At 48.5% G+C, this 27,043-nt stretch overlaps 10 protein-coding genes across 10 annotated transcripts; 4 read left to right on the forward strand and 6 right to left on the reverse strand.

The window, feature by feature from the left end:
- Nucleotides 1-1,271: 1,271 nt before the first annotated feature.
- UREG_01263 (proteasome subunit alpha type 4) lies at nucleotides 1,272-2,203 on the reverse strand (the record flags this gene model as incomplete). Its single annotated transcript, XM_002541701.1, has 4 exons — nucleotides 1,272-1,399; nucleotides 1,461-1,879; nucleotides 1,936-2,120; nucleotides 2,180-2,203. The coding sequence occupies 4 exons, from the start codon at nucleotides 2,201-2,203 to the stop codon at nucleotides 1,272-1,274; spliced, it is 756 nt and encodes a 251-aa protein (XP_002541747.1).
- Nucleotides 2,204-2,482: 279 nt separating this feature from the next.
- UREG_01264 (uncharacterized protein) lies at nucleotides 2,483-3,889 on the forward strand (the record flags this gene model as incomplete). The annotated part of the gene is made up of 3 exons (XM_002541702.1): nucleotides 2,483-2,552; nucleotides 2,605-3,672; nucleotides 3,774-3,889. The coding sequence occupies 3 exons, from the start codon at nucleotides 2,483-2,485 to the stop codon at nucleotides 3,887-3,889; spliced, it is 1,254 nt and encodes a 417-aa protein (XP_002541748.1).
- Nucleotides 3,890-4,658: 769 nt separating this feature from the next.
- UREG_01265 (uncharacterized protein) lies at nucleotides 4,659-5,417 on the reverse strand (the record flags this gene model as incomplete). The annotated part of the gene is made up of 1 exon (XM_002541703.1): nucleotides 4,659-5,417. One exon carries the CDS (start codon nucleotides 5,415-5,417, stop codon nucleotides 4,659-4,661), a length of 759 nt encoding a protein of 252 aa, XP_002541749.1.
- Nucleotides 5,418-6,082: 665 nt separating this feature from the next.
- On the forward strand, nucleotides 6,083-8,803 carry UREG_01266 (uncharacterized protein; the record flags this gene model as incomplete). The annotated part of the gene is made up of 2 exons (XM_002541704.1): nucleotides 6,083-6,841; nucleotides 6,896-8,803. 2 exons carry the CDS (start codon nucleotides 6,083-6,085, stop codon nucleotides 8,801-8,803), a joined length of 2,667 nt encoding a protein of 888 aa, XP_002541750.1.
- A 746-nt stretch (nucleotides 8,804-9,549) lies between these two features.
- Nucleotides 9,550-10,552, reverse strand: UREG_01267 (uncharacterized protein; the record flags this gene model as incomplete). Its single annotated transcript, XM_002541705.1, has 3 exons — nucleotides 9,550-10,062; nucleotides 10,115-10,446; nucleotides 10,510-10,552. 3 exons carry the CDS (start codon nucleotides 10,550-10,552, stop codon nucleotides 9,550-9,552), a joined length of 888 nt encoding a protein of 295 aa, XP_002541751.1.
- Nucleotides 10,553-10,897: 345 nt separating this feature from the next.
- UREG_01268 (uncharacterized protein) lies at nucleotides 10,898-12,801 on the forward strand (the record flags this gene model as incomplete). Its single annotated transcript, XM_002541706.1, has 3 exons — nucleotides 10,898-11,295; nucleotides 11,324-11,721; nucleotides 11,771-12,801. 3 exons carry the CDS (start codon nucleotides 10,898-10,900, stop codon nucleotides 12,799-12,801), a joined length of 1,827 nt encoding a protein of 608 aa, XP_002541752.1.
- Nucleotides 12,802-13,246: 445 nt separating this feature from the next.
- UREG_01269 (uncharacterized protein) lies at nucleotides 13,247-14,496 on the reverse strand (the record flags this gene model as incomplete). The annotated part of the gene is made up of 2 exons (XM_002541707.1): nucleotides 13,247-13,972; nucleotides 14,041-14,496. The coding sequence occupies 2 exons, from the start codon at nucleotides 14,494-14,496 to the stop codon at nucleotides 13,247-13,249; spliced, it is 1,182 nt and encodes a 393-aa protein (XP_002541753.1).
- An 872-nt stretch (nucleotides 14,497-15,368) lies between these two features.
- UREG_01270 (uncharacterized protein) lies at nucleotides 15,369-21,680 on the reverse strand (the record flags this gene model as incomplete). Its single annotated transcript, XM_002541708.1, has 8 exons — nucleotides 15,369-15,565; nucleotides 15,628-15,777; nucleotides 15,837-18,356; nucleotides 18,399-20,025; nucleotides 20,123-20,754; nucleotides 20,835-20,920; nucleotides 21,039-21,323; nucleotides 21,544-21,680. 8 exons carry the CDS (start codon nucleotides 21,678-21,680, stop codon nucleotides 15,369-15,371), a joined length of 5,634 nt encoding a protein of 1,877 aa, XP_002541754.1.
- A 1,366-nt stretch (nucleotides 21,681-23,046) lies between these two features.
- UREG_01271 (uncharacterized protein) lies at nucleotides 23,047-23,336 on the forward strand (the record flags this gene model as incomplete). Its single annotated transcript, XM_002541709.1, has 2 exons — nucleotides 23,047-23,259; nucleotides 23,310-23,336. The coding sequence occupies 2 exons, from the start codon at nucleotides 23,047-23,049 to the stop codon at nucleotides 23,334-23,336; spliced, it is 240 nt and encodes a 79-aa protein (XP_002541755.1).
- Nucleotides 23,337-24,164: 828 nt separating this feature from the next.
- On the reverse strand, nucleotides 24,165-26,985 carry UREG_01272 (uncharacterized protein; the record flags this gene model as incomplete). The annotated part of the gene is made up of 3 exons (XM_002541710.1): nucleotides 24,165-24,933; nucleotides 24,993-26,003; nucleotides 26,150-26,985. 3 exons carry the CDS (start codon nucleotides 26,983-26,985, stop codon nucleotides 24,165-24,167), a joined length of 2,616 nt encoding a protein of 871 aa, XP_002541756.1.
- Between the last annotated feature and the right edge of the window lie 58 nt (nucleotides 26,986-27,043).

Here is a 27,043-nt window from a genome sequence, read left to right on the forward strand (position 1 = left end):
AGAAGTAGAAAAAATGGATTCAGATTTATAGTGCTTGTACGGAGTGAACCAAGAGGCCTTCTCCGCCAATGAATTTTTCCATCATGTATGACGGGTTTGCAAAGGGTCGATGTTCGGGGTGACCATCGTTACGCGCCTGATCCAAGATAAAACAGATAGAATGCGGCCAAGGATGCGCCGCTTGCTTCTGTTTCAAGAGTGGTTCGATTTCGGCGGCATCCATCCATCTGATTTGCCCGTTCACAAAACCAGCTCGGATTGCAACATTCTGACAAAACAGGATGCTGTCGACAGCGGATGTATTCGTCAACCTCGCGTCGACTCTGGCTGGCGATGAAGGATGTCGTTCATGTCGATTGACGTTCGGACGGGACGACGTTCCGTGACTGTGAATACGTGGGGTCAGCGAAGATCTGGGCATGCTGGGCGACAGCGCGTTTAGCGCGTGTAGAAGCGCGCTACGTCTCATACTCACGTGGTTTCTGGCGCGGGGATGGTTGAGGGCTTGTTAACGCGACATCAGGCGAAGACTCGGGGAATGAGGGTGCGAAACAGCGTTCGAAATCCGATGTTGAAGCTCTCTTGCTGCTCTAGAACGTAACATCGACAATTGCAGGGTGGTAGCCCCAGGAAAACCACCTATATTGTTGCTATCCAGCGGCCCCGACTCTTTCTTGATGGAACTGACAACACGAGTACCAGGCGTTGGCGTCAAGGAAGAGGGGGATCGATAGAGTGAATGCTCTATTTTCTTTTAGATATTTTCATCTAGCAAGATGCAGGTCCGTTTTAGGCCTGCCAGATATGTAATAAGTTGCAAGACCTGCGGATGTTATTGACCTTAAGTATTGTGCACTGCGGTTTGGCCTCGTTTTTTCGGCGCTTTGTCTTCGCGGGGAGAACTACAAAGTGTATATATACTACTGCCTGCTACGGTTCATTTTCAGCCAGCCGAGGATGGACAGAACTCTGGCAGAGAAAGTTCCACCAGAACGTGCCACGTCACCGGCGCTTCATTACACTTTCGTTATTGGGCGTTATGACCCTGGTGAATGCGTGATTCTTAAAGAATAATATAAACAGGTTCTACATCCCGGGTATGTATAACCAATCAAGAAATCAAATAACGGAAGCCTGCTGGCAGAACGCGCCGGCTGAGTATACGGGTGGATCAAGGAAGAAGCCCGAATCAAGAGAAACCCCATCGCAAAATCCATGTTATTGTATTGGTCTCTAACAATGAAATCACAATGCCTATCTTGAGTCAACAACTACCCGGTTGGCTGCTCTGCATCTTTGGCGAGACCATGCTCCTTCAACAAGGCGTCTATCTCGTCACCTCCCCAGAGGTGATGATAGATCTTGCCATCCTTCGTCCTCCCGACTGTCGCAACCTCGACTGCACGCATTACCCAGTTAGCACGGCCAATCAGCTTTAGACGAACGGCAACAGCACTTACTCTTCTCGCTGCTGAGCTTCGTTGAATCCATCGTCTTACTCAGCACCTTGACGGCCATCCCACAAGCCTCTTTCAAATCGCAGTCGTCTTTGTAATCTTGCTTTAGTAAACTCTGTGCGCTGGCATTATTTGCACCAACGCTCGTAGCCTTCCATCCACCATAATTTCCGCTCGGGTTGCTTTGGTAGAGCTGGAACTGGCCCCTAGAATCATAACCAGCATAAATGAACGAGACACCGAAAGGACGCAGACCACCGTGTTGGGTATAACCTTGTTTGAGGTCACATAGTCTTCGTACTAATTGTTCGCAAGGGATCTCTTCGTTGTATGTTAGGAGGTATCTTTGCGCGGCTTGGCGGGCGTAGTTGATAAGGATGTTTGCGTCGGCGGTCATCCCAGCAACGGCACATATCATATTACTGTAAGCAGCCTCAGTAAATAGTTCAGCCCTACGAACCGTGTACATTGCCCTTACTCGTTTAATATGTAGAGCTTCTCTGCTGAAGTGTCCTGTTCCAGCAGCTTGCTGGTGACCTTCCGCTCAGCAGCAAGAACTATCCCATCTTTCGCCAGGATTCCAAGGGCAGTGCCGGCATGGGAAATAGCTTCCAGTGCATATTCAACTTGGTAAAGTCGTCCTTCAGGCGAGAAAATGGTGGTCTAAAGAGCAAGGCGAGGAGTTAGCATCGTTGATGGATAGATGACGTTGGAGAGCCTACCCGTGAGTCGTATCTTCTCGCCATTTTCTACACAGTTTCCTTTCGGACGGTCAATCGATACACAGCAGGGCGAAACTGAGGGGGAGGAAGCAGGAAGAGTGGTTGAGTGTGAATTGTGTTTGATGTTGCAGCAGCTCATCAAGCTCCAGGCAAACCAACCTAACGCGTTCGGTCCATCGAGAGCTTGGGCCAATCAGCCACATTCCTTGCAAGTTGCGCTGATCTCCAGAACAAAGTCACCACAAAGCAGTCCGGGCATGGACGCAATTCAATTGTGGTTTCTATCTCTTATTTGCCTCCGCCATGCTGAAATCTACTTATACGCCCTTACCGCCTCTTCCTCCAGGATGGACTGAACACAGGGCTCCATCCGGTGAGTTACCTATGTTCAAGTTTCTCCCAGCAAGGCTCCTGACTATCATTAGGCCATTTATATTATTATAATGCCGACACAAAGCAGTCAACATATAAGCGACCCGCTGCTCCAACTCCAGAACCCCAAGCCGCGTTCATTTCTCCCTCACAGCCTCCGTTTAGCCACAGCCCTACTACCCCCTTCGCTCCGTTTAGCGCAGCTGTTACTTCCGGGGCAAACCGCACAACACTAGGTGGAGGGCGACGTTTCGATAGACGCCAGCCTGAAGATCGCCCGAAGTCCAAGCATGCTATCCCGGGATGCGAGCCCTGGTTGCTGGTAAAAACAAAGCTCGGTCGTAGATTTGTCCACAATCCTGAGACCAAGGAGAGTTTCTGGAAATTTCCAGACTATGTGCTCAAAGGCGTCGTGGAGTATGATCGGATAGAAAGAGAGCACCGTGAAAGGAGGGAGCGTGGAGAGCCAAGCGAAGATGAAGAAGGTGTCGAAACAGAAAAGAAAGAGTTATCAAGAAGGGAACAAACGCACCCTATCGGAGACCATCAAGATGAAATCGAAGAAAGATACAGTGACGAGGACTATGAGCAAGTCGAGGTCACGGATGATGAAGAAGAATCGAGGTCGAAAAGGACAAGAACAGAGGAAGCCGCCGATCAGCCGCTCGAGTTCAACGAAGATGATATTGCCTTTCAGCTAGCCGCCATGGGCGAAGAATACGGGCTAGACCCTGGGGAATATGGCGATCCTGGAGAAGAAGGCTGGGAAGAAGGGGCCGAAGGGTTGCCGCTTACAGAAGAAGACGCCGCCGCCCTATTTCGAGATCTACTCGACGATTATAGAATAAACCCGTACACGCCATGGGAAAAAATTATCGAAGAAGGTAAAATCATTGATGATGCACGATATACCATACTCCCAAATATGAAGTCCAGACGGGAGGTATGGACGAGCTGGAGCCGCGATCGCATCCAGGAAAACAAAGAGCGCAAAGAAAAGGAAGCGAAGAAAGATCCACGCATAGGCTATCTTGCTCTCCTGGAAGCGCATGCGACTCCAAAGCTGTTCTGGGCGGAGTTCAAGCGGAAATACAGAAAAGAACCGGAAATGAAAGAGAGCCGTATGTCAGATAAAGATCGCGAGAAATTGTATAGAGATCACATTACACGATTGAAGCTACCTGAGAGTACTCGGAAATCCGATTTACTAGCTCTTTTGAAGTCGGTTCCCCTACCACACCTGAACCGGTCTTCGTCCCTGGAGGCACTTCACCCTACTATTTTAACGGATCTTCGCTATATCTCATTGCCATCAAAGGTCAGGAATCCACTTGTTGAGACTTTTATTTCAAGTCTTCCAGAGGCCCCAGAAAGGGGTGATTTTTCGGTAGAGGAGATGGAAGAGAAGCTAAAACGCGACTCAGATCGTCAAAGGCGAGAGAAAGCACTTGCCGATCGTGAGGCAAAAGTGCAGGAGGAAAAGCGAAAACACCAAAGGGCACTTCTCCATGGTAAAGATATGCTTCGTCAAGGTGATGAGGAAATTCGGAGAGCAATGATTGTGGGCAAAGAGGGCCTGAGAAGCCATCTAGAGGAGATAGGGCAACAGAGCACGACCACAAAAGAGTAACTCCTTGAACAGGCGCAATATAGGCTTATACTCCTATCATAGTATGAAAATTTAACGTGAAAAATATAGCCTTCTAGATTCCACGACGGTCTCTGGGGCTAAGCTAATCACACCGTAAACATCATGCCATGATTTCCGTTCTGGTCACTCTCATAATTCGAGCCCTAGGAATTTGAGTCAAACCTCTTGGATAAACAACTCACTCCAATTGTTTGAGCCCCTCAATATCAGGAGTTTAACGATTCATTACGTTGCCGAAGCTAATGCAATGCATCACGCAAGTCCATATGCATGGAAGGCTTTGGGGTTCCTTTTCTCACCCCTCCATCTTTGTATCCATGTCCATTGCCCATAGGAACATTCTTAGCCTCTGACCGGGGAATTGGGAGTATAAATACGGTAAAAGATAATTCGCAGTGATGACCGGGGGTCTTCAGATCTGCGGACGTCCGTACAACCATCGAATCAAGTTAGGCACTACCTAAAGCGCCAATCATCCCATTCATCAGCAGAATCTATATCCTCCTCATCTTCTTCATCCTCATTCGTGTCCTTGTCACGGTTAATGCGGTCCTTAGTATCCATTTCGAGGTTGCGAGCTTTATCAAGGCCGTCTTTTGAGAGGCCTTCCCCCCTTCGTCTCAGGATTTCTTCTCGCTTCTCCTTCAATCGCTTGACGCGCTCATCTAACTGTTCCATTTCGTCCAATTCATCCTCCAGTGACCGCGTGGCTTCTTCCTGTTCGCCTTGCAGTTCCGCCTCTCGAGCTTTAGTGCGCGATTCCCGTTCTTCTTGTTCGCGTGCTGCAAGCTCAGCTGCCGATACTGGGGCGGCGGATATCGTAGCGCCGGAGTTTAAAGCTGCAGTAGCAGAAACTTGCATTCTTGTAGGCGCAACAACACTGCGCTCAAAGGCTGCCCATTCATCTTCGTCAATAGCTTGGGGTTCTTCTTGTGATGCTTCTGTCGCTTGAGTTTGTGCCACGACGGCAGGTTCTGGTTCGGCAATTACTGTCGTTGTCGTAGTATTCGAAGAGGAGTAAGTTTCATTTTCAGGTCCCTCTACCAGTTCCTCTTCCGCCTCTTGCTTTCCAGGCTCCTCGACCTGTGCTGTTGGCTTCAATTTTTTCCGTATGTCAGCTGGGCGAGGTTCAAGTTTCCGCTTCTTTCCGGGGCCAGTGGTGCTTGAAGCCCGAGATGCGAGCTCACTGCGCAGGAGCGCACGAACATCAGCCATAGGTAGATTGGTTATATGACTAGAAACATGTACTCTGTAACGAGAGAGAATAACATTGTCGTCCTCAAGGCTTGAGCTCAACTTCAAGCTGTCGCTGACGTCGGAAATGATTAGTTAAGCAATGCGCTTATGTAACCTTCTATCAGGTGACTGGGTCAATTTGACGACAATTTGCCAAGCCGCTAGGCCGGCGCTATGTCACATGGTAGGCTAGCCATTTTCAGCCAGCAGTCACTTTCTCTTTCTTATAAACAGCATCCTATCGCCATCTCCTTTCCACTTCATCTCCCGGTCATATCTCTGGAATTGCTGAGTTGGTCGCCATACTCCCGGCCGCGACGCGACTGATTCATTCAATTGGCGTTGATTATCGCGAGGGAGACCAGCTTTTATTTGCCCGCGCGATTCCAATATCCACGCGAAAGCAACGATAAGCAATTCTGGGACAAACAACATAGCTGGAGCGCGAAGGACGTAAAACTGGTCTAGTTTGAGACAGGATTGCTGTTCCTTCACTCTTTCACGTCTACATTTTGTGTATTACTTTTAGCAACCTTCGATGCCTGTAGACAGGAGCTCTCGTTGGTCGCCAGAATCAATTACAGCATTTTCGATCTTCCGGGCCCACGTAGCTTATTGATTAATTTACCTGCTTAATATTCACTATGGCTGGTAAGCAGTTGTATCCCGTCTGTATGCGGCGTCGAGGCCTCGCAAAGAGTGTTGAGCGCTGCTTACAATCCCCGCAACCGTCAATGAACACGTCCACTGATAATATTGCAGAAGAACCGCGACGATCCGGGAGAGCCACGAAAGGCCAACACAAGAATCTTGACATGCCTGAACCGCCCCCAACAAAGCGAAAGGCGAAAGCGCAAGCGAAAGCCTCAAAGCAGGCCTCGAATGAACCCACGCCCCCTGCGAACGAGGAGGATGAAATAATCCGCTGTGTCTGTGGCGAGTACGAGGAGGAAGAGGATGTGGAGCGCGATATGATTTGCTGTGACCAGTGTTCGGCCTGGCAGCATAACGATTGTATGGGCCTAAACTTTGCGAAAGGACAGGAACCGGCCGAATATTACTGTGAGCAGTGCAAACCGGAGAATCATGAAAGACTCCTGGGACAAATGGCACGCGGGGAACGACCTTGGGAGGAAGCTGCTCAGAGAAGGGCGCAAGCAGCTGAGGAGAAAAAGTCCAGGCGCAAAAAGGGTGGCAAACGTGGAAGGAAGAGCAGGGTCAGTGATATCAAACCGGAAACAAGTGACATAGGCCCGAGTCCGAGGGCAACGCCTACGCATGAAGCTATGCAAGCCAATGCAGAAACTCCGAACGGACCGGCTACGTCTACGGGGAACCCGGAGCAGGTTGGCGCTCAGAAGAGAAAATACTCCGAGCAGGGGGAGACTGGACAACCCGAATCTGTAAGCTAACTCACCTCCATTCCAGAACACTTTTTCTAATCATGAATACGCCAGGGCCCCAAAGTGAAGCTTCAGAGATTGTCAACCGGCAGTCTACCAGCTGCTACCCATGAGATCAAGAAGTCTCCGGCACAAAGTCGGAAGGCGAGCATGGCTGGAAGCGCTATCTCGCATAGCTCAAAGCTTAGCAAATCCCCTACGGAACCAACAGCAAGCGGCGTGGGCCATCTGACTCAGGCCAGGAAGAATGTTGCGAACGCCATCATCAAGCTATTTGTTGAGCAAGCCGGAGTAGCACAAGAGCAAGGAAAGTTTTCAAATTCGGGAAGGGAAAACGAAAGACAGTGTAGGCGAGAATCTGGGGGATCGCACTTGAGCAAGCCCATGTATCAAAACCTCTGCGGGGGGTCAGGAGAGCCCAATGATGCCTATAAACAGCAGATGCGGACCATACTGTTTAATGTAAGGAAGAATCCTTCGTTACGTGATAGTCTGCTCGTAGGTCGTATTTCTCCTGATGCCTTCTCCAAAATGAGCACGCAAGACATGGCCAGTGAGGAGCTACGACAGAGGGACGATGAAATTAAACGTGAAGCAGAGCGGCAGCATATTATTGTCCAGGAGTCGGGCCCCCGCATCAGACGAACCCACAAGGGAGAAGAATTCGTGGAATCAGATCCGCAATTCGTTGGAACCGAGTCTGTCTTTTCCACGGCACCTACGCGACGAGATACGGTCGGGGATATCATGAGTCCTCGAGTAGGAAGTCCAGCTACAGCGCGCACCGGATCTACGGACATCCCCCAGCAGCAAAAGCCTCAGTCTATCGATACCCAAGCAGCTGCTCCCGGAGAACCTGCACGTTCTGCGTCGACCGATTTCAACATCCAAAACGTATGGTCAAGCGTCCAGTCTCCCGGAGCCGCTCCTCATCATGATGCACCGCAATTTGGGCCACCGGCATTTTCACAGGAGCATCCGCCTCCATCGACACATAGGGTCCAGGCTGATGCAGAAATTGACCAATTGTTGAAGGACGAAGAGCCAGAGTCTCCGCCATATTCGCCCAAAGATTTCCCTGGGCCGGCTGTTGTTTGGCATGGAAAAATGTTTATGAACGGGATCTCCAGCTTTTCCGCCAGCGCACGCCACGTTGCTGGTCTTGACCTCAGCGAAAGGATCCCATGGTCTCAACTGGTCCCTTCGTCGTTGACCGTTGATGGACGTATCGATATCCAACTTGCAACCAACTATCTATGTGGTCTTCAGTTCAGTCAAACCACAGATATCACGATAATTGGAGTTTCTCCACCGGATAGACCTGACGACCTCGTGAATTTCAACAACCTGTTCGACTACTTCGCTCGACGTCAACGATATGGTGTCATTGGAAAACATTTACATCCTGCTGTCAGAGACACATATCTTGTACCTATCGAAGCCGGGATGAGCAAGAAACCGGAGTTCGTGGACGGGCTGGATAACAATACTATCGAACACCCAACCCCTGAACGACTTTTATTAGTCGTTTTCGTTGTTAAGACGGCAAATAATCATTCTAACACTGTTACCCCTCAGGATCCTACCACATCCACAGCCAGTCCATTGACAGCTACACCAGGAATAGAAAACCCTCGATTATCGCTGGCACAGGCGGATAGTCCCCAGCCATCGCCCGCACAATCACAGTCGCAAGGACACTATAGCCCACCCATGCCGCAGCAGCCATATCCTCAATCACAACCTCTCCCAGCACTTAATGGAAAAGCAGCCGCGATCCACGTCCTAGGAGAACAACTTGCCTCGTCGCCTACGATCGAGGAGATTTTGAAACAAGCTCCCAATGCAGATGTCACGCAATTCAATGTGATTGCAGAGATACTTGTGCGGAATCCCTCTGCAGCGAATAGCTATAAACAGCTAATGGATGCTCTCCTGGAAAGAACGAATGGTGGGATGTGAATACTTCTCTTGGCTTTGTTCTTCTTCCTCTTTCCCTCTCTTCATCCCTCTAGAAAATCATATCTTGTGTCGGGTAGGCGGATTTTTCTTTTGAGCTGGGCCAATACTATACTTTGTCCCTGTCGAAACTAGCGGAGGAGCTTACCTATCCCGTCTTTATCCGACCAGCTCTGTTTGTGTCTTTTCTGATATCATCCTCTGTGACTGTTGTCCAACCTTGAAGGATGTATATCATGTGTATTTCTACAGGTTTTGTTTGCGGGCCCTTTCTTTTTGGACTCGAAATTTTTGCTCTCTATGTATTGTAATGTTTGAGATTGTGCTTGAACTTTCAATTATATGTGTATATGTCAAAATTGACAGGATTTCTTTTCAACACTCCAGCAGTCTTGATTTTGCGTCCACACTGTCAGCGGTAAGCCCAAAACGTAGCACTGCTGCGGAAGCAATGTTTGCTATTGGTAACACTCGTCGATAATAAATAATCATATTTAAACCCTGAGCTCCTGGGATTGATCTCGAAGACAGCTTGCTTTGACGGGCTTTAAAGAGGGACGTTCAGTTTTATTTAGCTCTAAATACTTAACGGCGAATGTGCCATACTACCCCGTACTTATCCCAATTACCCCTTTCAAGGGACATACCACGATCAAAAGAAGTTATGTAAAACCAGAACCTGCTATAAAAGAGATACCAGAGTAACGCCTGCGCTATGCAAGTTTTAGGAGAAGCAGAACGCAAGAGATTTACCACCTGCCCCCGTAACCACCACCTCCTCTTCGCCTTCCATAACCCCCTCCCCCGCCTCCACCTCGGTACGATCTTCCTCCGTAGCCCCCGCCTGATCTAGAGCCCCAGCCGCCATCGTCATAGCCTTGATCACGACTGGATGGCCCATCGTCATGTCGCATGGGAGGCGGCCCCTTGAGCTCTCTCTGTAGGACGTTGTACGTTTCCCGCATTTTTGCATACCCTAAATGCATTTTGCCAAAGAAATGGTCCGCAAGACGACGATCGTTGTCGAGACGGCTAAGATAAGCGCCGCATACGTCGCAAACCTGGAGTTTTTGATGCCCCGATGGCCCAGAGGTATCAGCGAGGGCTTTTAAATCTCTCTCGTAGCTTTCCTTTTGGTGTTTAGCTTGCCGGGCCTTGTGGAATTCTGTAATTGCAAGCGATACGGAACCCAGTTCGCCCAGAATCGCAACCTCTTCGAGGCCAGTATTGATGGTTTTGTTTAAATCTGAGATTTGTCGAAGCTGTTGACATTAGCATCTTAGTCTCCAATGCCACAATTAAGGAACAACATACGAGGTTATTCGTCTGCCGTATCTCATCAGGGGTCTTTTCTAAGCGACGCTGGGCGGAATCGATTCTCCGATTGCATTCATCGATGTACTTTTGCATGTCGCGCATATAGTCGTACTCAAATCCCCATTTCGATTTTTCGTGGCCTGATGCAGCTTCGTATTCTGCTTTCAATCCTTCACTATGAATCTTCGGGCATGGTCCAAGGTCTTGTTTCGTATTCGTGAAGAGGTCATGGGGACATGTGCCGACCAGGTATGATCGACAGACTTTGGAATCTGTGATCGAAAGCTGCGCATTTCGTGAGGAGCCGCCAGTGCCAATGAGCTGGTCAGCTAGACAGTGATATCAGTTAGAAAAAAAGTCTCAAATGCCCGGGGAAAAAGATCGGTACTCACCTCCCATGAGCTGTTCAAGTAGTTTGCGCTGCTCCGCAGCCATCTTGAAGCCGCAATGTCAGTCTAGCCAGGGAATTGAGCTCTGCGCGTGAAGTCCTATGGAAGCCCTCTGTTCATCGATTCAACAGCAGAGGCAAGGCTGGTCAGCAGCGATCTCGTTTTCCTAAAGCGGATTAGTTTAGTCGGCGCTTAGATCTGAATTACGCGCCACGCCAAGATAACTAGAGTTGATCATGATAGGTTGGCTGTCTAGCTGCTTAACCGCGCGGCTAACTTCCCATCCTTGAGCTTCAACACCAAAGCAACACGACAATCGACACCTGGATTGACGGTGCAGCTGACTTCTGGGATTATTTTCTATCTCGGAGGTTGTCGCAATAATGTCGGGATGATTTTCCACTCCTTCCCATTGCTGTGCGCTCTCGCTGCATCGCTATCATGGACACCTGCCTTTGCGACCTCGGATTATACTGAGCAACTTGTCCTCGAACCCCTTCCGCCGTCCTCTTTGCTAGCTTCGTTTAACTTTCGAAGCAACGAATCCACTGCGGCGTTTGAGCAGCAGAATTTCAGATATTTTCCGCGCTCGCTAGGACAAATCCTCCAACACGCCAGCGCAAAAGAGCTGCATCTGCGCTTCACCACGGGTCGATGGGACGCTGAAAGCTGGGGTGAACGACCATGGCATGGGTTTAAAGAAGGTGGAACGGGGGTTGAACTATGGGCTTGGATTGAAGCAAATACGGATGATGAGTACGGTTTTCCCCTGCAGTCTCTTGTGATAAGGTCTGGCTAACGGGTTTTTGTTTCTTAGGGCATTCGCAAAATGGATGACCTTGACGCAATCGCTGTCCGGATTGTTTTGCGCATCTTTGAATTTTATTGATTCAACCCGGACGACCAGGCCCTATCTAACATTTCAACCTAGCGGAAATCACCCTTCGGGGCAGAATCTCCACCTACTTCATGGCACGTTACCGGGCGAAGTGGTGTGCACTGAAAATCTAACACCGTTCCTGAAGCTCCTTCCGTGTAAGGGGAAAGCAGGTATCTCAGGCCTATTCGATGGTCACCGACTTTTCGACGCGGCATGGCAGAGCATGTCCATCGATTTTCGCCCTGTTTGCTCCGAAGAGAATGGGCAATGCCACGTTACCCTCGAACAGTCCGTGGATATGGTGCTGGATATAGATAGATCAAAACGACCAAGAGGTAAAATCCCATTATTATTTAGTAATTGTCTAAGCTAATTGAAACCTAGATAACCCCATTCCGCGCCCTGTTCCTGTTGACCAGCTCGTCTGTGATCAATCTAAACCTTATAACTCAAATGATATCTGCTACCCTGTAGCTTCTGCCGCCACCAAGGAGTGGAGCTTAGTGGGTGTATTTGGGCGTACGATCCCATCACCCTGTCCGCTTTCGAAGGATGAGGAGAAAACTGTTTGTATTAAGGTGCCAGCCGAACGGGAAGTCCTCGTTACTGCCGGGGCACCCGAATTAAAAAACCCTGACGGCGTTTCCCGCTGCTATACCCTCTTGTGGGATATCCCGTTTAATCTTCAACTCCCTGCTCAGGAGTCTATTCATCAAGTGCCACCAACGCAGCCGGTTCTGCACGCTGAACGAACCACGATTGGCAACGGCCAAGAACGGGGCGGGCTAAGGTCGATCTTAACCAACCCATCCGACACCATGGCAGTTGATTTTGTCTATTTTGAAACCCTCCCTTGGTATATGAAACCATACCTTCACACTATGAAAACCACGGTAACGCACAAAAACGGCTCAGCTGAGGAGATAGCACCAAGCGAGATCATCAAAGACGTTTTCTACCGCCCAGCCATAGACCGGAAACGTGGAACTCAATTAGAACTTGTTTTATCCGTTCCAGCTGCATCCACAGTGACTTTGATCTACGAATTCGAAAAGGCCATCCTACGTTATACTGAATATCCTCCTGACGCCAATAGGGGGTTCAATGTGGCGCCAGCGGTGATCAGGATTCTCAACGGTAGTAGTAACAGCAGTCCAGAAACGTCTTCGTTGACCTACCTCCGTACCACAAGTCTACTTCTTCCTCTACCAACCCCGGATTTTAGTATGCCGTACAATGTAATCATTTTGACAAGTACAGTTATTGCGCTGGCATTCGGAAATATTTTTAATCTCCTTGTTCGTCGCTTCGTCGGTGCGGATGAAGCACCTCCTTCCGGACTTAAAGCGAAAATCCAGGGCAAAATCATCGCGTTGAAGGACAAATTTCGAGGAAAGGGCAGCAAAGCGGAATGACTTGTTTTGATTTGTCTTCGGTATTGTCTAAGTCTCACACTATAATTTTGCTTTATGTACGTACATATCAATTCTTTTCGAGTATTTTACACCCTATATCGAGCAGTTAGAACTTGAAGATTCACTTTTTGAAACTAATTTCCGTTATTATTTTATGGGATAAATTGATAGATGCTGACGCTATTGAAAAGGTCATCAATTCAATAACGCAAAAGGACCAGCAGCAAATATAAAACAAGAAAGCAATACGCATCAGAGGTGAAGTGCACCAGAAACAATAACCGCAAGGTAATATCCAATGATCATAGAGGAGAACTTTTGGGGAAACCCCAATTCGTGAGCTGATAATTAGAAGACAAGTGGTGTATCTCAATAATTGAAAAGTAAAAAAAAGGGCGCAGAAAATAGGGCGAAGAATCTAGCAGAGCCCCAGAACATCAAGCCCTTAGGCCGAGTTAGCCGCCTTCTTTTCGGCTGCAGCTTCATGAAGTGCATCGACATGGTCTGCCCATGATTCCTGCAATGGCATCGGAGAAATTGGGGTATCGGACGTCGCTGGAGCTGCGGGTTGCTGTGTAGTCACCGTCACAGGCTGAGCTTCGCTACTTTTGCCACTTGGCAATGCAGGGAATTCACTCTCAGCTTCAATGGCCGGGGGGGCCCTGGAATCACTATCCTTCGCGGCCACGTCTGGCTGCGCGGCCTCGTTTGTACCTCTGAATCCTCCGCGGCCCCGACCGCGCCCATACCCACGGCCCTGTCCACCACGACCGTATCTATTGCCGCGCCCGCGAAATCCATCATTGTCACTGTCATGATGGTGGCCTGTGGAATCTTCTATGTGACGCGTTTCACTGGCAATACCACCATGCACTCCTCGACGATAGGCGCTCCCACCTCTACCACGATCACTAAACGCGTCTTGTGATTTTTCTGCGTCCCACTCTCGACCGGTTTGCGCTTGAAGTTTTCTCTGCCTATTGCGTTCCCGCTCGCCAACCATTGCCCGATGATTTCGCGCATCTTCGGCGCGTCTTTGCTTCGCAATTCGTTCGCGTTCGTGGAAAGAAGTCTTGTCGGCTTCGGCGCGTGCGTGTGCCGCTGCACGCTTTGCAGCCGCTATCTTGACAGCGGCCATGCGCTCGGATAATTCCTCTTCGGTGAGTTTAGGCTGAAGAAATTGGACATATCAGTCTTGCGAGTTTCTCACTAAACCCGATACTATGAAGAGCGACGGACCTTCTTTATGCCACCAGTAGCACTCCTATCTCCCCGGACAGCAGGGACCTTTGGCTTCACTGCATCCTTTGCTTGTAACTCGTCATTATTCTCGGGCGCGGCTTCGGGCCCGGTTGCGGGGGCGGTTTCCTTGTCTGGCTGACTCGATGCCAGACCATTAGTTGTTGCACTCGGTTCACTCTCGGTTTGGTTGTCATTTCGATTTACCGGCCCGTTGGCCTTCCCTCCTCTAGAATATAGCCCTCCACGAGTTCCCCGAGTCTTGCCATTTCCACGTTTCCTGCGATCGGTGCGTGCCGGCTCTGGCGGGACTTGAGATGGGGCGGCATCTGGCTGTGAAGGGTTGTAGGATGGGACATCTTCGGTGTACTCGACCTGGGCTTGTGACGGCACAACAGGAACAATCTCATCGTCGAAAAGATCATCAACGCCACGGGTTTGCGCAAATTCGTCCATAGTTCGAGGGCGGTTAGCTCACTGCCTAGTTTGCAGCGCTAAAATGTAAGCTCTCAATCACCAAGCGACTGACCGAAAACAGCTAAACACCCTAAGAAATAGCAAATCAAAAGACAGCCTACCAGCCCATTCAGGACAAAAAGCGAACTGTTTCAAATATGCTCAAGCAGTGGGGATCGTAACGGCAGATCAAATAAATCCAAAAATGGGAGTGCTGGTCGAAATAAGAAATCTAAGGAGTCTAGAGAGATTGCTATACAGCAATAACCATTCACTCTGACCACCAGGGTTTGATATAATAGGCAATGCTGGCGGTGACTGTTTCTGCCGCTCTCCACCGCCCCAAATGTAACTTTGCGCTAGTGGAGTTAAGGTTAGCATGTGATGCGCTTATTCTCACTTCATGCTTACATAATGTCAGTGTATTACTGCGTGCTCAATACTGCTTACTGCGTAAAGATTTCCATATTCGACTCCGTAGACTGTGGGAATGCCACATAATATGCTTCGCCAGAGAAAATAGGTAGGGGGGATGAGAGACCGAGAGCGTAAAAGTGGGGTTCTACATATCGCACAAGAAAAACACCAAATCCCAAGAGAGCCAGCGTAAGTCCCCCATAAACCTCAAATTAGCCTATTTTCAATTGTCCATTCACTTTTCCCACCATGATTGAGCATAAGACCTAAAACTGTCTAGTGACACAGCAAGAGAAACAACAAAAGGTGACAAATTATAGCACGAGGGTAACCGGCTAGCGATGGCGGCGAAAGTAATCGATTAGGGTACTCAGGCTTTGTATTTGAGTACCAATGATTCGTGTAATTTCAAATTCAAGAGAGGGCGATTAAGGTAAATTTCTGCAAAGCGGTAATCACGAGAGATGGAACGCGCCTTGGCCCTCGTGCATCGCGACATCAAGCTGTTTCCTCAGGATATCAGCGCTAGAGTAGTCGGGCAGTTTCAGATAATTGACACAAGTCATCACACTAGGAAGATAGTCGTCGGAAGTATAGGGGGGCTCGCTTGGTCGACAAACAACAGTAAACATAGGCGTAAGACTCTTAAAACCTGTATAGAGAACTGTTGGTTAATTCTATCCGCAGTATCCAGATGATCTGAAGAAAACCTACCTCCAATAGGAAGCTTTGGACTTCCAGTCACAAATTGGAGGAAATCACGCCGTTGTTGAAGGGTAAATTTGCTCATAGTTTCCAGTAAATTTCGCACACTGCGACTATCCATGTTGAAGCCATGATCTGCCTTGATCGAGTCCATCAATGCTAAAAGAGAGGTGTTAATGTCAGAAGGGGGAGTAGAAAAACGGGAATGAAAAACGTACTTTCGATAGACCAATCTTCTTCAACCTGACCGAAGAGCATTACAAGCTCGTTTGGTGTAAATGCCTTTAAGGCGGAATAAGAAAAGACTTGCGAGAAACCCGAGCGGAAAGCGTCAATTTGAGAGCGTACGCCGATCCCCAGTGTCATGTCAATAACTTTGTCAACGTACAATTGCACGTTCTCTAGGGTAACTGAAATATCCGCTCCATCCGGCAATAACTGGATGTGGGGATAGCCAGGCAAAGTAAAATCCAGTCCTAGATCTCGAAGATGCGCTCCACCAACCTCGCATTCTCTCAGAGTTTTTTCCTTCTCTTCGGGTGTCAGGGATGCATCGTTATCAATAGCAATTTTGGCGTTCGCAAACTGTTTGACAACCAAGAGCGACTTTGCTAAATCAGGGTCAACGGCTTTGATAGCGCCGATCGAAGGCGTAAATGTCGAAAAGTTATTGGCGATCCGGAAAAACGTAGGATTAAATGCAATATCAATGATTCTGGAGTCTAGCATCGACCGGGCAACAAACTTTCCAAGCCCTTTGAAGTAATTCACGACCTTTTTTCCAGAATCTTGGACCGCCTGCTCTGGGCTAAGGGGTGCCGGGAAGAGGCCGAGCTTGCTGTAAACATATTCTCCATCACTAGAGTCATGTTCTCGCCAAAGCCTTAGCTTCTTCTTACATAACTCTTTAGACACAGTAGAATAAAATTCCAATGTTGGACCAAGTCCTGTGCCCACTTCTTCAAAATACTCCACTTCTAGGACACTGGGGGATGACCCGTACAACTCCATCACCTTCAATGCCGAATCTAAAATCCTAGTTCTCGAGATTCGTACTTTTTGTCGTTGGAGGCGGGTAAACGGACGATCATCTCGGCGCTGATCGCGGCGATTGTCGTCTCCGGGTTGAGGGCCTTGCCACCTCATTGTTGACCGCGCATAGCCAAAAGATGTCGACTGTAGGAACAGATGGCGGGTCTCGAACGGGAAGAGAAACGGAAAGTGACGTGCGAGATCTTCGCTCCAGCTCGGTAGACAGCTGCTTGCTACGATCAAGGGCTCTTCCAATTGTCGATTGAGTTTTGCAGTGAGCTTGGTGTTAATGAATTGTGCCAACGGCTCCGTGACTACTTTAATGGGTTCCTTTGTCTCAGCCAGAATGTAGTCAAGCTGAGAGTTGAGACGGTGTAAAACGCGTAACAGTTTTAGAATCGCCGCCGTAGTCGTGGCTTTGGTCAAAGATTCTGGCAATTCTCCAATGTCAGGATCCCCAGATGAAGGTGTTGTTGGAGTTAATCTCGATGGCTCAGCAGGGGCTGGTCCTTGAACGCGTTTGAATCGGACTGTGTGAACTGCGGACCATACGTTCCCAGTGTAACTCTCGGGGAGAGGCTTCCGGTTGTAGTGGATGGCGCGATAGACCGTTGTGTCGTGGGCGATCGGTTTACCGTCGATACTAAATTCAATATGCCAGTCTTGAGGGATCGAATCTATTGCCGCCGCAAACGATGAGAACGGGCGTCCGGCCAAAGCAAGCGAGCTTCGTAGAGACTGGGCCGCAGGTGTGGATGTGGATGCAGAGCCTCCGGCGGGCGTGAGCTGAGACGGGGTCGCAACTTTGGTCCCGTCGTCCCTTCGAGCAGTAACTTTCCCAGTGGAAGCAATTTCCATATTAACCGCTGTTGGATCTGGAGCACTGCCTTCAGAAAGGTCGCCTTCCAAATCACCTACAATTGCGTCTAGGGTCCCTTCGACTTCATCATCTTCTTCCTCCTCATCCTCATCGTCACTAAGCGGCTGTTCATCCGCACATTCTAGAGGCTCGTCAGAACCGTCAGTTTCATCCTCAGGAGGCGGGGGAGGGGGCGGTGGTGGTGGCTGACGTCTCGTTGACCGTCTTGATCGGCCGGATCGATCCCTAGAGGCAGCAGGGCTTACTGGTTGCGATGAGCCACCAGTAGTAATTTCCGACTTCTCGTTAGCCCTTGCAGAACGCGAAATGCCGAATATTCGAGAGGATAACGGCTGTTGGGATGCCTCTGTGCCGGTATTGTTGGGTTCTGCACCCTCTCCTGACGCTTCTTTCGTTTTCGAAGAACTCCCGGGTTGCATAAGATGGCCATCGCGATGTCTTGGAGCTCTGGAACGCTCTGTTACAGCGATTCTCGGGCGCAGATACTCGTCAAGTGCTTTAAAGTTGGCAATTGCATGGATCGAAACCATGATGCTTTTAAATGTCTTTGGGATATCTGATTCGTCTTCAGCAGTTAGGCGAAGACGAAGTTGCTTAGATAACATCGACGCTGTATTCCGGCTCTCGTAGGTATTGTGATGCACAGTAACAACTTCAAAGTGCTCAGTTCGACTAAGCAAATCCTGTAGCTTGTGAATGAGGACGCCAAACGGAGTGGTATAGTCACCACCGTCATTTGATTCAGATATGTTCGGGGCCATAAAAGCGCGGAGAAAATCTGTTTTGGCCCGATTCCCAGGAGCTGGTGCTGGAATCGATCTGTTAGCTATAAAGGTACTTCAACCGCCGAAGTTTCTAAATTGCTCACCTTGCACGTCACCAATAACGTCGAGAAGAGTTTGGATGACACCGGAGTTGAGTAACTCTGCACTCGTAATACTTTCAACAGCGTCCCCGCCAAAATATGAGGAGAGCTTCTGGAAAAGATGAAATCCGTTTTGTGGTTTTGGATGTTCGTAACAGAGGGCAATGTCGGATACGAGAGTCTTCAGTTGCTGAAGTACCTCCAACGCCTTATCATGCAATCCAACTGCTTTGCTATGTTCATAAACCCGAAGGAAATCTTTAGCATAATCTACGACCATTTTTTCTTTGTCAAATCGCCTAGCGGTGGGGTGCCCCGTATCTGAGGACGAAGAAACCTCTGATTCTGACATGTCATCGTGACCATGTTCATGGTCATTCTCGTCATCATAATCGTCGTTATAATCCTCACCCTCACGGCTCTCTTCATCCTCGTCGTGCGAATAACTTTGACTATGATCCTCAAATTTATCTTCCCCAGTTTCTGACCCCGTATCATGGCCAACCGTGAGGTTCGTCTTACTTTCTTTCTTTCCGGGCAGTTCGGATGGTATGGGTTTCTCGGACAATCTGGTAATCTCGGTGATGACGCCCTCGCGGTGGAACTGATATTGATATATATCTTTTAGACGTTTAAATAGAAGCTCCGCACATCGAAGAGCAAGTGCAACGAGTGATACGTGGTCATCCTGCGACAGGATTGCAGCTAGAAATGACGCATACGGCACATTGCGCAGTGCGTCTTCGATGACTTGAACGTCCAAATGCTGCAACATTTTCAGTTGTGCAAGAAGTACCTTTTGTCTAACAGCGAGGTTGACGGTGCTAGAATACGTGTCTGTTAATGTCGGGAAAAGAATCATGGCAAATCTTTTCATTTCGTCTTTGCACGACTTGAGGGACTCCACTCGCTTTGCAACCGACTGATTTGTCTTGTGCGAATTCGAATATAATAAAACATCATCATCGAATGGAGAGCGCAAGCGATCGTTAGTTAGAAGCTGCTCGCCAGGAATACCTGGTAAAACTTCGCAAATAATGTTGAGAGTCTCGTAGATCTGCTCACGAGGACGGTGAATCAAAGCTTGCATAACGTGAACGCTGTCTATCTTAACAGTTCCGTCACTAAGATCAGAAGGCGGTGAAACTCCTGTCAGTATTTGATACAGTGTATCAACAACATCCATTTTGAGAAGTTCCGTTGACAGTTGAGGACTCGACCTGCAAATAATCCCGAGGACACGCAGAAACTGGGTATGAATATGCGATCCGATCAAGTTAGTGGTCCCTGGCAAAAGCAGTCTGAGAATAGCTCTCAGCAATGCCGGTTCGATGAGATCCTCCAATTTATCCGGTTTGTACTTGAAGCTTTCTACCACCCGGCAAACGCAAAGACAACCTTGCTCCACGACCTTTTGATCGTTACTAGACAGGACATGCAGCAATGTAGGCATTACGTCCCTAACCACATGGAACGAGTCCGACGGAAGATTACGACAACAATTAGCAGCCGTGGTAACAGCTGTACGTTGCGTACTTGTAGGGAAAAAGTCAAGATATGTCAAGCAGGCGGTTAATCCGCCTTCACGTACGATAGAAGCTGGAAAATCAACAGATATTTTTGCCAGTGTCTGCATCAGTCAGTGATTGAACAATCGCAAAGAGCACATTTCAAACGCGCCCCAGCATGACGGGTGGTCAGTAGTAAAGTAAACGGTTTAAACATACACTCAATGCTTGTTCCGCAAGGTCAATAAATTGGATATCAAGGAGCTTTCGGCAAAGTACTGGAACGGCTCCTCCATAAACGACATTTGCAACGGATCCTCGGATAGCTTCCATTAAATTTGCCAGGCAACGACATGCAAGCAGCATAATTTCAGGATTCTCTTCGCCGGTATCACTTGGTTCCATTAAAGTGACGAGCTCTTTGACATAAGAATCCGCTGCAAATTGTCCAGAAAGTGTATCTTCATTAGAGACAAGTAGCAAATCCGACAATTCTTGTAAAGCAATAAGTTGGACGGACGGATCCTCTTTCATTCTCAGATTCACCAGGATATCTCGTAACCGCGTCGAAATACCAGACATCATTCCGCTCAGAGCTCGAAGGGTGTTTTGCAATTCTAGGGGACTCCGAGACCCAAATAAATGGCCAGGGAAAGGATCTCCATTATCTTCACTACGCAAACTTGAGTCGTTTGGCAGACGTTCCTCGTTTGGTGAGGAAGATTCCGCCCCACTCCTTCCAACGCTCTCGTCCTGAATATCATCTGCGTCTTTCATTGTAACATCGGAATCTCGTTTGCTTTGACGTCTTTTTTGGTGGCGAGGAGGCGACTTTTGCGGTGGATTACTATCTATGCCGGTAGATTTCCATGTTAGTGGTTAACACTTGGGAAAAAGAAGATGGGGGTATAAAACATGCTCTTTTGGGTACCTTGAGATGACCTTTTCGTCTTAGACGACTTCTGCCTTGACGAAGATCTCGTCCCTTTGGTGTCATCAGTCTGACGAGAAGAAGACCTATAAAGCATGTTAGAAATTAATAACAGTGGTAGTATATTCCCATTCCGGTAAATTCCAATGTAAAAGACGCAAGCGGTCCAGGTAACAAAAAGGCGAGGTCTCCAGTATAACATACCCTGCTTGTGACATCTCTGTCTGCCGACGGGTTTGGCGTGGTTGGGGGACCGGGCGAGTGGCAGGTGATTGTGCGGTTTTCAGCCTCTTTGTTCTCCTTGGTGGTGAGCTTGTCGAAGGAAAGTGTTCTTGTTCAGCTGTGGGGGATTCTTTTTCACGTCGAGTTGGGGCTTTTCGTTTTCGTGTCTGGGACGAGGTCGAAGGGTTGGATGACGGATTTGAACCAGCACGCGTGCCAGGTGTGGACGGAGTTTCTGCAGCAAGTCTGGCAGCGGAACGCGTGATTCTGCGGGACATGAGAACTCTGGTTATTCCTGAGGAACCACTTTCATTTGTGGGAGGGCTCGAGACGGATGGTTAGAGGAAAGAGATTAGAATCTCAAGAAGAGCCTCAGGGCTTTTAGGCAGGTGGAGAGTTTGAAGCTTGTTGCGTAGAAGCAAAGATGAAGAAATATTCCCGCATAAAGGTGTGTCAGGGAGGAACGAAGAATAGAGCCGGGAATTACCTCAGAGAGGGCGGAGATGCGGAGGAGATAGCAGCTTCTTGAGGGGTCGGGATTGGAGCAGATGGGGCTGTAGCAATGGGATTCTCCGAGGGCCGTCCAGATTGATCAAGAGCAGTAGAAGCAGTTCGCTTGGCCATATGTAGGTGTTGCACAGTGCTTGCCGTCAACCCGCCATCCGTAGGGTGGAGGAAGGCAGACGCACTGAGACAACAGCAGCAGGCCGAGGATCGTCCACGTCACGGGCTGGAACGAATGGCCGTGGACAGGTACGATCAAAGACTGAAACTGGGCTCCGGGATGAAGCTGGATTGCGTTGGGGATGGAGATGCAAGAAAGGATGGCCAGCAAGGAAGGAAGATGGCAAAAGCGTTGGAGAATGAGATCAATTTCACTCGGACAGCTGGTGAGAGCAGCGGTTCAACCAACGCCATCATCTGCCAAGCCCGGCCAGGTCCAGCTGGGCGGTGGAGAAGTACCTGATACCCCGAGTACCCCCCCGAATTCATAGGCGTTTCAAGGTACTGGGTACGGGTTTCCTGGACTGCACCAACTAGTTACATGAGCAGGCGATCCAGCAATGGCCTTCATATCTCTTCACAGACACGGCGGTTCTCGTCATTCCAGCGCTGCCTGTTTGGGTCAATTGGGCGAGGGAATACCATGCAACAATCAACCATAGTCACAATGCATCCGGAAGAGTGAGTAGAACCGAGTTAGTTACTTCCTCACTGCCATTGCTAAAACTTATGACCAGAGGGAACTAACAGCTTCCTCCTTCTGTTTAGTATCAATCAAGCGTTTCCCCCCAATTCACCCGTTCCTAACTAAATAACTAGTTAGATTTGCCGCGGATGAACATGCAACGAAGAATTCACTGATCCCAAGACCAATTGACAGCTCTATTCATCACTTTGAACAGACAAGAAACAATGTCTTTTAGAGGGAAAGAGGTGATAAAGGCACAGCAGTTGATCAACAAGCAGTCTCTTTGACTAAGTGCTCCAAGTAGCCTGCACAGCTGTTCCAGATCAGCGGCACTGTTTTTACTTCCATTCCTGAGAGCAAATAAATCTCCAACGTGCCTTACAATGAAAGAATACGTCGACGACGCCAATGTTTCTCAATACCCCTTTTCCGTGCCTTCAAAGGCATATCTTATTCTGATTATCTTGGAAAGTCCTTGAAGCTCGCCATGGCCGCAGATATTAAATATATCTTTCTTGTCCCCAGTTGCATATAAAGAAGCACCCAGCATGCCGACCGTCCATCAGCATCAAATATGCATACAAAGTAAGCCAGTGCTATCTCGGGTTGGCTATATATGTATTGCCCAGAGAAGGCCTTCAAGTCTTCAGTATTCTAAATCCAGTCTTCACACCACGTCAGCCCTAATCGAGTTTCTTCAGTAGTAAGTGCGATACCTTCTCCACGCTTCCCTGTAGCCACTCATTCTTCAACGGATTTTTCTAATAGATAATTCCCATGCTTGGGTTGCCTCCCAAAATGCAACTCCTTCAGCCCCTGATTTTCGCTGGTCTCAGCGCCGCTGCTGCTATGCCGCGACCGGCTCCGGAGGTCCGACCGGCGGAGGTCATTGGGCAGAACCCTGCAACCCAACAGGCACCACCAAAACACCTTTTCAGCTGCGCGAAACGCTACGAGCAATGCCACAACAATGTCCCTCCATGCTGCAAGCCCTACGTTTGTATGCCTACGGTGAGTGATTGAAACAATTTCAACAGTAATTAGTACTCTATAAAAACCAGTCCGCTATTCAAGTTATTATGGCATAGTTTGGAAAGAAATCACAGTGCTTGGTAGGTCTAATATCCTAGACCCTGGCTTAACGGAAAATTGCTAGTTTTGGATTGCAAAGAAATTGTGAGACAGAAGCTTTAATTGTTAGCTTGTTGGAGTACGGAGAGGCTGAGATGAAAGCCGGATATGAGATGGATTTCAAGCCAACGCGCGCCGACAGTACTGTTATCAGATAAAAAGCAATAAATAGCAATTCATCACAGTTCATAATGAATGGTAAATTACTTCACATCCACCACCTCCTTCATCATAGACTCCATAGTGATACAGAGTGCCAGTGAGTACCTCAGGAGAAAACATTAAGGACATCATGTAAATTCAAGGAGTAACTAGATAGTGGAGCAATATAAAACCTACAAGGACCTTTGGTGAACAAGCCTCAGCAGTCATGCCGTGCCAACACTATAACGCCATATTGAACAATTGATGTTCAGTTTTTGGAGTGGCGTCAAGGACCAAGACACAATGTGATGCAAGGATTCTGGCTGGCATTGTGATCTGTGGACAAGTTACGATTCTTTGAGGAAGTCACATGTCTGAATGAGTAGCGATACTACATGGAGGACTCCAGCAGCACTGATATCCCTTGTTTTCTCTGGAGGTGATCATTACCTTAGCTCCTCACACATGATGTAAAACATTCTTAATTATATACAGCCTTCGACAAAACTCATCGCCTGCCAAGCTTCTCTCTCTCCTTGCCATCGACCAAGAAAAGCCTGCTAACTCCAGCGAGAAGGAATCATCAGGTAGAGGAGCCTGGAGGTTCTATGAGATCTGCTGCGTCCAAAGGAGGCCGTATTTCACAGCGCCATTCGCCACGCCACCTTCTTCCTTCTCATCGCCTTCAGGATACCTAAAGGTAAGAATGATCGATCCACAATGCTCAATCCTCCGCATTTCTCTTTGAGCTCACGCAAATGGAACTGCATCAACCATTCGAGCTCCGGGTCGATCTTTGACACTGACAATTCCGGCTGATGAATCAGTGATCTAGAAACCTTCCGCAACTCCTGGATAATCTCATGGGAGCTATTCAATTTCCTCATCTTTGCCGCCAAATTCAACTGGCGAAATAATTTAAGCAACTTTGGATTGTTGTACCCTCGCATTTCGACATATTTGTGGAAGGGAAGGAATTCCTTTGCCTCATCACGAGACGGTGCGTGGAGACGAATGCCGGTTTCTTCATCTTTAGGGAAGATTTGCTGGAAGCGCCGACGACGATTTGTCTCGGAGAGCTCTTCAAAATTGCGCTTTGCCAGTCGATACGTCTCTCTTTCATTTTGCAAAAATTCGTGGATAAGTTCCCCCGGATCTTCACATATGTTAGGACTAACAAGAGAAAGTGGGACAAAGGGGTTGTGAAGGCCGATACCCCCAAGGGCTTCGGGCATGTAGAGGAAGGCGTCAGGGATATCGGTGACGTTGAATCGTGAAGCAATCATCTTTTTGACATGTTCGACAACGTTGCTACCATTGCCATTTAGGCCGTTAAAAAGAGTACGCTGGATGGTTTGATGCGTTGCAAGAATTGCATTGAGGTGTTTGCGGCCAAAGCAATCCGCCGGTCTGTTGAACTAAAGTCAGTCACGGACAAGGCTCTTAGATGATGGATGACAGCAACGTACTCGCCAAAAGTATAACTGAAAAACCGGCCGATGCAGGTATTCCATGTCTTAACCCACTGCAGAACGCTATTCGCCGCATTCAATTGCTTCGACAGCTGTTCGACATGCTGCTTGACATGGTTTTGGTTGACCACCCATTCTCCGGTGGTAGGGTCGAGAACCAAAAAGTTGACAACAACTGGCCCTTTGGGGAGAGCTTTGACAACATCCAAGTTTCTTTGCTGGCCTTCACCCACTAAGTAAGTCGAACCGGTTTTGCTCTGGTTAAACTCCAGGCCCATTACTTTTGCGAATTGTTCCATCGCCTGCCACGCTTTTGCACACTTGTCAGGTTTCCCACAAAGCCAGAGGTCATCATGGATCCGATATAGCAGCATGTTCGCCTGTTGGTTAACAGCCATATCCATGAAGAACAAAACCAATTCTCCGAAAACTTTCTCAAATATATGTACCATGGGGAGTCCACGTTTACGAATTCTGACTGGCTCGCCAGTTAGCATATCCAACGGGGGCTCCAGGACCTTTTTGAAAAATTCTATCCATTTTTCTGGGAGGCCAATAAATCGTAGGACTGCGAAAACCGTGCTGTGGGCGATTCCCGTGGCAAACCACTGAAAGTCGCTCTGCACGACTGCAACTTCACCGTCGAACGCTCGTCCAAAAAGAACTTCAGTCGCCAGGGACCTCAAAAGAAGTTGTTTAGTTTCCTTTGGCGACAATTTGCCTGTATCGGACATATTGTCATTGTCGTCATCATCATCATTAACATTGTCATCGTCATCGTAGCCACTTGCGTCCTCGAATTCGCGAGTAGCCATGGGCGCTAGGAAAAAGTGCTCGTTGTAGACTTCGAAACGCTCTTCATCCAAACTTGGTTCTCCCGGAGTCTTGCTCTCCTGAAGGTAATACCTTCGAAGGGCCAAATCTCGCTCTGAAATAGCCTGGCCTTTGCTCCAAACAGTTGCATTCCTAATGAGGCCTTGCAATCTCCGTTTCAAAAAAACACACCACCTGTTGCCAATAAAATGGGTAAGTAAGCTTTGAAGCACGTCTTCGTCCATCACTACACGCCATTTTCCATTCAAGCTTTGGCGACTGGCGGGAGTTTATAATTGTCAGTCTAGAAAATATATCTTGAATGAAGGAACGCTGCTTACGGTTCGACAGGCATCCCATTGTCCCCTAGGTTCCAAGTCCAATTGGCGAGATTGGCATATCTCAGATTCAAGACATTCGCAATCTCATCGAGGACGGTGTCATCGCGCAAAAACTCAGTAAGTGTCGCCGATTTTTCGTCGTTCAATAAGTCATTCCTCAACAGTGACTTGATGCAAGCCTTCAACTCTGGCCTAGTAACAAGCGGGTTTGTGTTGAATAGGCTTTCACCGTAATCACTAACTCGTGATCGTATATGCTTTAAGGCTTGTTGTCTGTCATCGCCAGCGAATAGAGATTCTAGATACTCCACAATCTCCATCTCATCCGTTATCAACGGTTCAAAGACGACTTTTTCAAACCTTTCCCGTAATTGTTGCAGTTTCTCCTTCTGGATATCTTGCACAATATCGAAGGCCTCCCCCTCCTCGAGAAGCTCCGGTTCTGGCTCATTCGATCCGGGCGAGCTGACCCATTCGATGAGCAAACGTGAATACAAATCAGCCAAGTCAAGTTTGCGAGTGTGGCGATCTAGGCTCGAGCGAAGTTCCGTCTCAAAGCTCACCAACATCGACTCGGGGACCGTCGGGTCGTATCGAGATTGGTCAAGCCAGCGGACCATATTTTGCAACTCGAACTCCTGCAAAAGCTGAAGCTCTAGAGCACCCTTGTAGAGGCGAGCAATTCGCTCGCGGATGTCATCTCCTGCATCGCGGGCGGAAGCGAGGATCTTATTTTTAGCTGCTTCGTACGTCTGCCGCTGCTTCTCAAGTTCTTCGATCTTCGTCGTGGTAAGGGCCTGGAGTGTCTGTGAGAGAACCGAGTTCTGAGCAGCCATTGTATTAGCAAAGTAAGCGTCGGATCCGTGAGGCGATAAGTGTTTCCAAATGGATTGT

The sequence above is a fragment of the Uncinocarpus reesii genome, genomic scaffold (genome assembly GCF_000003515.1).
Source record: "Uncinocarpus reesii 1704 scaffold_1 genomic scaffold, whole genome shotgun sequence".
Lineage (NCBI taxonomy): Eukaryota > Fungi > Ascomycota > Eurotiomycetes > Onygenales > Onygenaceae > Uncinocarpus > Uncinocarpus reesii.